Here is a 13,742-nt window from a genome sequence, read left to right as displayed (position 1 = left end):
CACACTAACACACACACACACACACACACACACACACACACACACACACACACACACATACACATACACACATATACACACTAAGTCACAGCTTTTGATATTTGGATGCTGGTCTTTATTATAGTTCCACAGAAGCAGGGAGGCTGGTTTGAAAGTAGTTTGCTTCCATAAGGCCATTCTGTGAAACCTAGGACTCAGCTGTCCTTCAGAGCAGTTTATGAATCCACTCCACTCCAGGCTGAAGAATAAAGTTGAAAGATGGAAATAAAAAGAAAGGATCAATAATTAGAGAGAATGCCTGGTATGTTAAAGATTACAAGCAAACACAGCATTGTAGATTGAGGAAAACTTGAATTGTTTCTAAAGGCTGTCCCTCCCTGGACTCCACCATAGATCTGTAATTTTGAAGCCTTTGAAGATAGCATCTAGTGATACACATCGACCCCTAAGGTGGACCTAATGGCACTTAGCGGGTAGAGTAGTTTCCCTTCTTTTTTGGAGTAACTAAAACCTACTAAACGTCACACTGTCTGTGTTAGCACCACTGTTTTTATGATGGAAACATTCAAATTTGAAAATACAACACTAATTTTACAAGAGTAAAACAAATATTTTTACATGGTAAATTGCTATTTAGTCTTTCTACAAGTACAGTTTTTTCTCTTAGTTTCAATGTCATAGTATTTTTCCTATTTCTTTCTCTTAAATTTATAGGCATCATATGAATATATATATGTTTGTATATATGTATATATATGTATAGTTATGTATGTGTGTTTACATAATAATTTCATGCTTTGATAAGCAATAATTTTATAATTTTAATTTCAGAATTTTTCTATATTATAATCTTCGTAATTATGCATACTTTTATTTTCTTTCTATGAAAAAAATTTTGACAAATTTCTTAAATAGTAGTATTTTACTATGACTCTTCCAAAATATCCAAACTTGAGCCTAGATAAAAATTAAGAGGATGACAGGGAAGATGAGACAGATAAATAATGAATGATAATGAAAAGGAAAGGTTTGATGCCTAACTGTAACTTGGATTGTCTTGCATTTAGCATGACAGAGAGTCTCAACTCCACCATAGTAAGAACAGACAATGAACAAGGTAAAATCAGAGGGAACAGGTTTGTGATGTTTGTCCCAAATATGTAACTGGGTAACACTCCACACAAAGATTAGAAAGACCTAGAAAGAAATGACAAAATATATATCAGGGGTGCCTTCCAAAGTGATTTGTACATTTATGTCCCTCAAATACCCCAGGGTATTTAGAAAAGGGGAATGGAAGAAACAATCTCTTAGACAAGAAAAGTAGAAATTATAAATCAACGAAGTATTTATCCCCAAGGAGAGGACATTAGGAGAGGGATGGATAGAAACCAAAGGAGATTTTTATAACTTCTGAAAAGTTAACTTTGGTTTTCATTGTCAGTAAGAATCAGGGCTCATTTAAACCTTTGCTTCAATTTGGATAGAATAAGTTTTGTGTATTCCTGAATCTCAGTGTTCTTTTTATCTGTTGAGTGCAATTTGTTTAATTGAGACTTACTGCACTAAGCAATTTCCCCAAAATGTCTTTATGCTTCATTTAAATGTTCTCATGGGGTTTTAATCTCTCTCTTTTTTTTAAAATTGCTTTCCAAGAGTGTTGTATAGCTAGTTACCTATTTCTGTAATGACTATAAGTAAGTAAAATGTTTGCTTTAAGTCACAAACCACTTTCCCCTTCTCTAGTCAAAGTAAGTATTTATATCTTGAAATTTAAGCATTTGTTTGGCAACTTGGTTAATCTGTTTTGATGGATTTTCATCTTCCTTGCCTCTAAGTTCCAAATTACTCTTAAATATTGAATAATGATACATATAAAATAAAGTAAAATCACACACACACACACACACACACACACACACACACACCACTTCACTTCAAAATCCAACTTGTCCTAAGTATTAATTATTAGTAAACATACCAAAGGAGCATATCTTGCTTTTGGAGATGGAGATTTCTTGCACCGACAGACACGCACAGGCTTAGGTGATGCTCTAAAAGGCTCACAAGGAGGGAAAGGTAGTCTTTCTCTTGATGAAGGGATTATACCGATCATACTTCTTTTCCCCTTTTCATTGAAAGTGGTCTTTTTGGATAATGATCTGTATCCTCTTCTCATTCCGGACATTCCTGTCTTTGAATCTGTGGATGAGGCCTCTGAATCATCAGTTGACTTTAAAACTCTGAACCCTGATGAATCTTCAGATTCAGAATCTGAGAGCCTTACATTTTTTCTTCTGCCTGCCTTGGAATATGAATCAGATGTTGAATCACTGAAACTCACTATTTCCTTTATTTTAGTTTTCTTTTTGTTTACTCCCAAATCAGACTCACTTTCAGTAGATGCTGTCTTCTTCTTTGCATCCTTCTTTTCTCCTTTCTTTGTAATTTTCTTATCCTTTTTTTCATTCTTTTTACCTGTTGAGTCACCTTCAGATTCAGAATCAGCATCGGTAGACTCTGTATCCTTAATAGGCTTCTTCTTTCTCCCTTTATTTTCCTTCTTTTCATCTTTCTTGCCCTTCTTTGATGATGCATCTGATTCAGAATCAGTAGAGATTGTTTTCTTCACGACACCTTTCTTTACTTGTTTCTTTACTTTCTTTGAACCCTTTGAATCTACAGATTCACTACCAGAAGATCCTGTACTCTTTTTGCCTGTATTCTTCTTTTCCTTCTTACCTTTCTTTGAAACCATGGACGTCCCAGATCCAGTACCAGTAGAGTCTGTATCCTTCTTTTTCTTAGTTTCATTTTTTTTATTTGGTTTTGATTTTTTCTTTCCATCGTTGGAGTCACCAGATTCAGCATCACTCGATTCTGTATCCCTCTTTTTCCTGGATTCTCTCTTGGTTTTTTTCTTTCTCTCTTTCTTTGCATCTTTTGAGCCTCCAGAATCAATATCTGAGTCCCTTTCCTTCTTTCCTCCCGTCTTTAAAGGCTTCTTTGCATTGTTCTGTGAGCAATTTGTTGACCATACATCCAAGTCTGTGAATTCAGCTCTGAACTCATTTAGACGCAACATTAAATCCATATTTGAGCTGTGTATACACTCTGATATCTCATCAGAAAATGCTTCAACACTCTTCTTAGAGTCTGTATTGGAATTGTCCTTGCAACATGTGGCTGCATTCCCCTTCATAACAAAGTTCATTGAATTTTTGTTGCCATTTCTCAAACTCATTTCCAAGGTTTTCTTTGAATTGTTGTATTCTAGATTTGTTTCTGATGTAGAATTTGACGTCTTAGGCAATTTAATTTTACGTGATGATTTTGAGGGATTTTTTTCTGTATTGCCTAGTATTTCAGGTTCCCCATTGGTTATTGTTCTCATGGGCTCCAGATTTACTGCGCATGAGCTTATTTTTCCCCTGAACTTTATCTTCAAAGTTTTTCTTCTTTTATCATCTTTAGGCTTTCTAGTTTCTGCCATTATATAATGGTTTTGAGGATTATAGAGATATTTGAATGGAGCTTGTGTAATAAACGGCACAGAAAAGGATGACTTTAAGAAAATGTCTCTTAAAAACTGGCTTATCCATACATGAGTTGGTTTCTGATCTTTCTCAATTTTCCTTTTCACTTGTATCTGAAAAGTTTGGGGAGAATGATGATAAGAAAATGTAAATGATTGATATTTTCATTTGCAGCATAAAAATAAAAAACAGTCATATATTAAAAATAAACCTTTTTATTTCAAGATGTGGATTGTGTGTGTATTTAACATTCCTAATGTTCTCTCTCTCTCTCTCCATGTATAACAATAATTAATGAAGAAAGAGAATGAATTTGAAAGAGAGCAAGGAGGGGTATATGGGAAGTTTTAGAGGGAGGAAATTGAAGGGGAGATGATGTTTTATGCTTTAGTTAAAAACAAGTTGATAGGACTAGTGAGATAGCTCAGCATATAATAATGCTTATTCTATAATCCTGCTGACCTGAATTAGATCCTATAGTGGAAGAGAGGCATCTTCTGAACCACTGTACCCTCATGTCTGCACTCACTCAACACACCCACACACACTAATAATAATAAATCAAACAACATGAAAATAATTTTATGGAAGTGAACAGTTATAACACAAGATTAAAATGTAAACAATACATAAATGTAGCAGGTAGGAATACTGTTTCAAAAGATAATACCAAAACACAGGAACCTGTATGAAAAATGAGTATCTCTAATGATTCTTTTTTCATTTTTTTATTAGATATTTTCTTTATATACATTTCAAATTTCAAATGCTATCCTGAAAGTTCTCTATACCCCCCCCCTGCCCTGCTCCCCTACATACACACTTCTGCTCCTTGGCCCCAGCATTCCCCTGTACTGGGGCATATAAAGTTTGCAATATCAAGGGGCCTCTCTTTCCACTGATGGCTGACTAGGCCATCTTCTGATACATATGCAGCTAGAGACACGAGCTCCGGGGTACTGGTTAGTTCATATTGTTGTTCCACCTATAGGGTTGCAGTCCCCTTTAGCTCCTTGGGTACTTTCTCTAGCTCCTCCATTGGGGGCCCTGTGATCCATCCAATAGCTGACTGTGAGCATCCACTTCTGGGTTTGCCAAGCACTGACATAGCCTCACAAGAGACCGCTATACCAGGGTCCCTTCATCAAAATCTTGCTGGCATATGCAATAGTGTCTGGGTTTGGTGACTGATTGTGGGATCTTTCCAATAGTGATATGATATAATTATGATCTCAAAAGTAAAAGAAAAAATTTATTTTGAAACATGTGGGAACAATTTGTCCTAAAGAGTCATAAATTTTAAGTTCTTCTTCTGCGTAGTAAAACTCAAATTCTCTATGTCTTGTTTATGTTTATATATGCTGCCATTAGCATTCATTTACTATAAAAAGGATTCTTCTATACTTACGGGAACTGCAACTTCTAATTCTGAAGGTCCTGATCTCTTCTTTATATCTGGCATAGGTGTCTTGGGAAATGTCAAAGCAAAATGTTCTTGATTCTGTTTTTCGCTAGTTTGAATGACTGAGATGAGAAAATTACAAAAATTTAGAGTTAATAGCCAGACTCTTACATAGAAAAACATTGTTAAGCAAGAACCATAGGAATTAAATAAAAGTACATTGTAATAAAATATAGCTGTTTTCCTTGTAGTATATCTGAATAACAATTAGGGAACATAAAAACCAATTTTCCAAGTTAGTATTGGCTTAGGTTTAACATTCAACTTTTGTTTTTGTATAAAAATTTTTTTACAAATAGTTGCTTAAATAATGATATTCAACTACTATAATAAAACAGTAGAAATAAAATACAGACATACTTCCACTATTTCTTTTCAAATGCTTACATTGTTTTGATTTTTAATATTGTTTTGGTTAGGTGGGAGATATTAATTAATATTTTATGATTTGTTTTTTCGAGACAGGGTTTCTTTGTATAGCTCTGGCTGTCCTGGAACTCACTTAGTAGACTATGCTGGCCTCGAAATCAGAAATTCGCCTGCCTCTGCCTCCCGAGTGCTGGAATTAAAGGCGTGTGCCACCATACCCGGCTTATGATTTTTTTTTTAATAAATAGCATGACACTAAGCATAAAGTAACCAGTGAAAGTATTAATTTTCAAGGATGTCCCAGAATGTTTACCCCTCTGAATTTATTAGCATTGCTAGCCACAGAAATTAGAGCCATATATACAAATACTGTCTTCCATTCTATAAATTCTATAAGGAATATCAAACTATCTGGAAACATTGACAAAAGAATTAAGAACAACATTCCACATAGTTTTCCTAGACAGAAAGAGGCTAATGAGATATGTGATTGCCTTTTACATATATTTGAAGAGCTGCTATATGTTAATTATAGAAATAATTATAGCATTGTTGATACTATTAACAGTTAATGTTTTTATATGCTGTATTATGTTCTATACCTTCATAATTTTCAACTCAATCCTTGAAACTTCTTTTTGACTTAGATAATGCCATTGCATATACTACAAACATGTAAAAATTACACACTGCAACATGTTAAATTTCTTATTCTAAATCACAAAGCTAGTAAACAGCTGAGTTAAGTTTCACATAAAATGTGGCTTCATTATCAATCCCTTGACTGAAGTGTTAAACGTTCCTTATAAGTTTGCTAAGGGTAGAGTTGGAACTAATAGAAATAATACATGCCATTTTAGGCAGATTTTAGTTTAACATGTTGACCTCTGTAAACGTGCAGTTTTTCAACAAATAGATTATTTGCTAACTACTCTCATTGCTTTAATTTTTCTTGCCCTTTTCACTTTAAGTTTTTTAATCGTGAACTTTGAGCACAAGAGGAGCTTATGAGAGTAAGCATGATTTCTATATGAGAAGGAAGAACAAACTCAATGAATTTCATATTTGAAGTAATACATGCTCCAAGTCGGAAACATTTTTGCACATGTATCAATATATCTACATGTATGCATGTATGTGTGTGTGTTTGTACATGTACACAAGCAAGTGTCAAAGCTGCAACAAATTCAGGACAGTTTTTATCTTACCACATTTAGTAGGGGGTACTAGTTATTTGTTGATTCAGTGTTTAGAAATGTAAATAAAAACAAATTTCAAAGAACAATTTCTTACTCAGAATGTAGTCATCATATGTTGTGGTATTTATTTCTCGTCTGTAAAAGATAAAGAAAACATTTAAGTTGAATTTGTACTATGGGTAATCATTATTATGCATTATTCTTTCCGTACCAACACTTTGATATGTTTAATGCATTCTCTTATTGTTAAATTCTTTAATTTAAAATAAAATCAACCAAATAATATGATATAATTAATTTTGAATCCAAACTATTTATATATTTTAAATACCCAGAAAAGGTCAAGCCCACAATCATAAGTAAATAAATACTATATTTAAAGCTTTAAAGATACTCATAGACTATTGCAGAAGAGAGAGCAGAAAGATTGCAAGAACCAGAGGACCCAGGAATCTGCTGTGATATAGTATCTTCTAGAAATGACAGGGAAGGTACACCCATGAAATCCCAGCAACATGGCTGCCCAAAGGAGATATGAACCATGACAATACCAGTTCTCATGCAAACACAGATGAGGAGAATCTCATGGGGTCTTATCCCTAGATGATTAGATACAATGATTGCTGAGGAAGCAAGAATTAGTTTTCCCCAGGGATGAACCCCTAAATTGTATATCTAAGTGTTCAGCCCTAAAACATATATAAATAAGCAATCTTCATAGAGTCAGCAGATTATATTTATATATTTATTCATATATCATATGTAACAATAATAATTACAGAAAAGGAGTTCACAAATGTGAGAGGGAATAGGCAGTATGGAGAGAGTTAGAAGGTGTTGGAAGGAGGAGGTAAAGTGTATTATTGTGATAAAATACCATGACCAAAAACAAATGTGAGGAGAAAAACTATTTCAGCTTACAATTTATTGTACATCATCCAGGAAAGTCAGAGTAGAAAGTCAAGGCAGGATCATGGAGACAGAAACTGAGGTCATGGATGAGTGCTGCTTACTGGCTTCATACATACTCAGAATGGTTTGCTCAGTCTGCTTTCTCAGATATTTCAAGGTCAGGAGTGTCATTGCCCCTTCTCCTGAGTTATGACTACTCACACAATCACCATACTTTCTGAACTGAGGGTTTCTCTTCCCAAATGGCTCTCTAAATTGTGTCGAGTTGACAGAAGGCTAGCCAGCACAGGGGGAAATAATACAGTACACATGTATAAAATATTAAAAATAAATTATAAAATATACATAATTCAGAGGCTTTCAAACAAGAAGTAAATATCAGAATTAATTATGAATATTTAAAAAAGTATTACAACAACAACAAAAAAGTAAGCCTATTCGAACTCAGATTTTGCTTTTGATCGTGACTATGCCCTGATATTTTTTCATCTTGAAGGAAGAAAGTATTTTAGTGGAGCCCATAGTTAAGAGACTTTGAATTGTAAAAAGATGTTGAATTTTAAAAGAGATTGGATATTTTTTAAAAGGGATTGAAATTTTAAGAATTTGCAAAGACTGTGTGGGACTTTTAAAGTTATTTAGATCTTGGGGATGAATAAGAAAGTAAGGGTTGCCCTGCGGTGGTGGCGCACGCCTTTAATCCCAGCACTTGGGAGGCAGAGGCAGGCAGATTTGAGTTCGAGGCTAGCCTGGTCTACAGAGTGAGTTCCAGGACAGCTAGGGCTACATAGAGAAACCCTGTCTCAAAAAAAAAAAAAAAAAAGAATGTAAGAGTTGAGGCTTACTAGTGATGTGTTTGTGTGTCAAGCTGACAAGGGGTCAATTTTACTGGCTAGTTTTGTGTCAACTTGACACAAGCTGAGTTATCACAGAGAAAGTAGTCAGGACTGGAACTCAAGGTGGTCAGTTAGTAGGAGCTGATGCAGAGCCATGGAGGGATTTTACTTACTGGCTTGCTTCCACTTGCTTGCTCAGCTTGCTTTCTTATAGAACCCAAGACCACCAGCCCAGAGATGGTATCACCCACAAGGGGCCCTCCCTGCTTGATCACTAATTGAGAAAATGCCCCACACCTGGATCTCATGGAGGCATTTCCCCAATTTAAGCTCCTTTCTCTGTGATAAACTCCAGCTTGTGTCAAGTTGACATAAAACTAGCCAGTACACAATGCTCCAGCTTGGGAATGTTTGCTTGGAATACTTTTTTCCTTACACTGCAGTATTGTTTAACTTTGTAGATGTGGCATGTCTTTTGTATGCAGCACAATGATGGATTGTGTTTACATATCCAGGCTGTTATCCTGTTTAATTTTATTGGGAAGTGAGTCCATTGATGTGGAAATATATTAGTGACCAATGATTGTTAGTTTCTGTTATTTTGCTTTTAGGGGTGGTAGTGTGTTTGATTTTCTTCTTTTGGGTTTGTTGTAAGATGATTAAAGTCTTGTGTGTAGTTACCCTCATTGTTTGAGTTTTCCTCCTATTATCCTCTGTTGGGCTGGAATAGTAGAAATATATTATTTAAATTTGGTTTTGTCATGGAAAATATTGGTTTCTTCATCTATGGTGATTGAGAGTTTTGCTGGGTATACTAGTCTGAGCTGGCATCTGTGGTCTCTTCAGGTTTTCCATAAAACTGTCCAGGACCTTCTGGCTTTTAGGGTCTCTATTGAGAAGTCAGGTATAATTCTGATATATGACCTTTCTTTCTATGTTACTTGGCTTTTCCTCTTACATCTTTTAACATTCTTTCCTGTTCTGTAAATTTAGTGTTTTAATTATTATTTGGTAGGGGGATTTTCTTTTCTGGTCCAATCTATTTGATGTTCTGTATGCTTCTTGTACATGTATAGCTATCTCTTTCTTTAGGTTAGGGAAGTTTTCTATGATTTTGTCAAAGATATTTTCTGGCCCGTTGAACTGAGAGTCTTCACCTTCTTCTATTCCTATTTTTCTTAGATATGGTCTTTTCATTGTGTCCCAAATATTTTGGATGTTTTGAGTTAGGTACTTTTTGCATTTAGCATTTCCTTCTTTTGTATCGTCTCTGCCTGAGATTCTCTCTCCCATCTCTTATATTCTGTTGGTGATCCTTGAATCTGTTATTCCTGTTCTACTCCCTAAGCTTTCCATCTCTAGGGCTGCCTCCTTCTTTGTTTTCTTCAGTATTTCTGTTTCCATTTGTAGGTCTTAGACCATTTTGTTAATTTCATTCATCTGTTTGAATGCATTTTCTATGGTTTTAAAAGTATTTATTTGTTTCGACTTTAAAGACCTCTACCTATTTGATTGAGTTTCCCTGCCTTTCTCTGAGGGAATAATATCTTCTTTAAAGGCCTCTATCATTACAGGATTTACATGTTCTGAGGATTTGAATTCAGGTTGTAAGGTTTATATAGCAAATACTTTACAACTATACCATGTCACAAACCTCAAGAATAACAATTCTTAATAATTTTTTGGTGTTAATGATTTGCAAATTTTAAAATTTTAAGGAAAAATAAATAAAGGAGGGGATAAAAATATTTTGGGTAGCAAATTAAAGCCAAAGTGTATATGGGAAAAATACATGTAACAGGAGAAATAAAAAATAAGAATTTTTCACTAATTGTTTTAAAAATTTAGGTGAAATAGACAATTTCTTAAACACACATACAAAAACTAAAATAAAGAAAACTAACCGACAGGAAGAACTTGAAGTTTGAACATCTTCAATAGTCAATTTTTCACTGTCCCTGAGTAAAAGCAAATAGTAATTACAAATTCTTAAAGAAATAGAGAAAAATGGGAATACGTAATAAAATTATATGATGATAATATAGTCTTGGCATGAAAAACTGGCAGCATCACTACTAGAAAGTAAAATTCCAGGACTTCATATTGCTGCTAGAGATAACTTTACACTTTTTATTTTTGGCAAATTAAACTTTAAGAAGGGATATTAAATAAAAAATAAGTGGTGATTATACTAGGTTAGTTTAGCATATGAAATTTGCAATATTAGAACATTAACAAAAGAGAAAAAATGATTATATAAGTGCCTGATAATATCATCTCTTAAAACTTTTTGATAAAATTTATAGCAGATGTAGTTTAGGAAATTTAAATTTTTAACAAAGAGAATATATACAAGTATATAACAAATGCAACTCTAAACGGTGAAAAATTAGAAACATTCAAAAAATTAGAAACATTCCCCCTAGCTCATGAAAAACAACAAATAAGGTTATCCACTAAAAGCCTTGTGTTCACATAGTCTTGGAATATTCAACTTAATCTAGTAAAAAAAAGGTTGAGCAAATAACAAAATTTTTAGAAAAGTATGAAGTTCAAATGTAGTTACTTAAAAGAAACTAAATGATCTATATAAAAATTCAAAATACCTGAACATATAATATTAATTTTTTTTAATTTATTAAGATTACTAGAAATAAAGAGAAAAATTTCAAATCAATTATATTTCAATAGAGCATCACATAAACAATTCAAAAATAATTCAATACTATATGTATGTATGTATGTATATATATATATATATATATATATATATATTTGACCTGAGATAAATAATATATATGTAATACCTCTGTGCTAAAAAGTAGAAACCAATATTAAGAAAACTGAGGAAAATATAATTAAATGGAGGTGCATACCATGTTGAGAGTTTGGAAGATATACATCAATTCTCACTAAATTAACATATTCTTTATACTTCCAATGAATTGTGTTTTTACTTTTATGATAAGATTTTAAAGTTGATATGATACATGAAAAAGAGATATAACACAAAGACTGTAGAAATGATGCAGCTTTTATGAGCAACTGTTGCTCTTTAAGAAAGTCTGAATTCAAGTCTTAGTACCTACAAAGGATGTTTCGCAACTATCTATTATTCTATTTCTAATGGATTTTATACCCTCTTGTGCCCTCCATTCACAGAAGATGGAAAGATCTCCCATGCTCATGGATTGGTAGGATCAATATAGTAAAAATGGCTATCCTGCCAGAAGCAATCTACAGATTCAATGCAATCCCCATCAAAATTCCAACTCAATTCTTCACTGAGTTAGAAAGGGCAATTTGCAAATTCATCTGGAATAACAAAAAACCTAGGATAGCAAAAACTATTCTCAACAATAAAAGAACCTCTGGTGGAATCACCATGCCTGACCTCAAGCTGTACTACAGAGCAATTGTGATAAAAACTGCATGGTACTGGTACAATGACAGACAGGTAGATCAATGGAATAGAATTGAAGACCCAGAAATGAACCCTCCATTCACACACACACTCACGATTAAAATAAAATTTAAAAGATATATAAGTCTAATTTTGGGGAAATAACATGCCTTATGATATACAGTACAATTACTATACCAATTTAATCTCAACATAAGTCAATGTGATACTGACACTTAAAGATAAATGGCAGGAATGACCATCCATAGACTGCCCCACCTGGGGATCCATCCCATAAACAACAACAACACACAGACACTATTGTGGATGCCAACAAGTGCTTGCTGACATGACCCTGATATAGCTGTCTCCTGAGAGGCTCTGCCAGTGCCTGACAAATACAGAAGTGGATGCTCACAACCATCCATTGGATAGAGCACAGGGCCTTCAATGAAGGAGTTAGAGAAAGTACCAAGGAGCTGAAGGGGTTTGCATCCCCAAAAGAGGAACAACACTATGAACTAACTGGTACCCCCAGACCTCTCTGGGACTAAACCACCAACCAAAGAAAACACATGGTGGGACTCATGGCTCTAGCTGCATATGTAGCAGAGGATGGCCTAGTTGGTCATCAGTGGGAGGAGAGGCCCTTGGTCCTGCGAAGGTTCTATGGCCTACTGGTACTTTCTCTAGCTCTTTCTAGGGGCCCTGTGTTTCATCCAATAGATGACCTTGAGCATCCAGTTCTGTATTTGCCAGGCACTGGCATAGCCTCACAAGAGAGAGCTATGTCAGGGTCCTATCAGCAAAATCTTTCTGGCATATGCAATAGTGTCTGGGTTTGGTGGTTGTATATGGGATGGATCCCCAGGTGGGGCAGTCTCTGGATAATCCTTCCTTCTGTCTCAGCTCTGAACTTTGTCTCTGTAACTCCTTCCATGGGTATTTTATTCCCCATTCTAAGAAACAGCGAAGTATCCACACTTTGGACCTTTAAAAAACAGTCATTCTATCAAGTGTAATATGAAGTCTGTGTATTGGAATAATAGATTGACAAAATTTTCCTACTCATACATTTTAGGTTATTGACTGTTAACTATAACATACTATTATGTTATATTTAGGCTTATAGCTTAACCCACACAGACACTCTTTCCATTCTACAAGAAACAAGAGACTCAAAGAGCCACAGTCATTTATAAATTTTTCAAAAGAAGCCGAATTGGCTATATTTAAAAGGAAAGTACTCAAGGCCTGATGGAAAATTTGTTACCTGTTTAAACACAAACATTGTCCTATAAAAATGCCTAGGGAATAACAGTACTTTACATATAACTATATAAGTTCATTAGATATGTTAATCATTAAGAATTCTAAGAAGTGTTATAAAGAGGGCTTACAGTTTTGAAAGAGACATTTCCTTTGCCTATCTTCTGCCAGGACTTCAGCATTTGTATGTTCAAACTAATAATGTTGAGTCATGACATCATAAAGAGACCCAGCTACAAAAATTTAAAGGGAAAGCACACACTATATTTTCCACTCTATACTAATACATCTAAATTTTATTTTAAAACTATGGATATGCTTGCATATTTCAAAAAATATAAGTAAGAGACTTAGTAATTCATTAGTTGATTCTACCTTGTTATTGGAAAAACAACTAATTATTTTATGACAAGTTAATGAACACTAATTTTGAGTGGCTATATGTGGCCATATATGTGAGTGTTATTTAAAGATAAGATGTAAAGAAAATAGAATATAAAATTTCTCTTTAAAAAGAACAACTATAATTAACTACATTTATTTCAAATTCAATCTTTTTTTTGAAAATATTTTCTTGTCCTTTCTCTAGTATCATCTTAGGTCTCATGGAATACAGTACATTTTATGAACTTCATATATGTATTAACATAAAATTAACATAACAACACACATTTAGTTAACTCATATAAATTTCTGATCAATTTCTAGGAATAAATAAATCCTTGTCCATTTATATTTATTTGTTTATTTACTTAC

At 33.9% G+C, this 13,742-nt stretch overlaps 1 protein-coding gene across 1 annotated transcript; it reads right to left on the bottom strand.

Moving 5' to 3' along the window:
- Nucleotides 1–119: 119 nt before the first annotated feature.
- Cylc1 (cylicin 1) lies at nt 120–13,174 on the bottom strand. The gene is made up of 6 exons (XM_021153569.1): nt 13,118–13,174; nt 10,219–10,272; nt 6,661–6,701; nt 4,945–5,060; nt 1,982–3,649; nt 120–238 (listed from the first exon to the last, which is right to left on the bottom strand). The coding sequence occupies exons 1-6, from the start codon at nt 13,132–13,134 to the stop codon at nt 206–208; spliced, it is 1,929 nt and encodes a 642-aa protein (XP_021009228.1). The 5' UTR covers nt 13,135–13,174; the 3' UTR covers nt 120–205.
- Between the last annotated feature and the right edge of the window lie 568 nt (nt 13,175–13,742).

The sequence above is a fragment of the Mus caroli genome, chromosome X, assembly GCF_900094665.2.
Source record: "Mus caroli chromosome X, CAROLI_EIJ_v1.1, whole genome shotgun sequence".
Lineage (NCBI taxonomy): Eukaryota > Metazoa > Chordata > Mammalia > Rodentia > Muridae > Mus > Mus caroli.
This window is presented reverse-complemented; position numbering and strand designations above follow the sequence as displayed.

What these genes read in the sequence shown, in the direction of transcription:
- Cylc1 (XM_021153569.1), bottom strand. An exon ending in ACTTCAAGTTCTTCCTGTCG is followed by an intron (nt 6,702 to 10,218) that starts GTTAGTTTTCTT and finishes TATCTTTTACAG; the next exon opens with ACGAGAAATAAATACCACAA. An exon ending in ATATGATGACTACATTCTGA is followed by an intron (nt 5,061 to 6,660) that starts GTAAGAAATTGT and finishes TTCTCATCTCAG; the next exon opens with TCATTCAAACTAGCGAAAAA.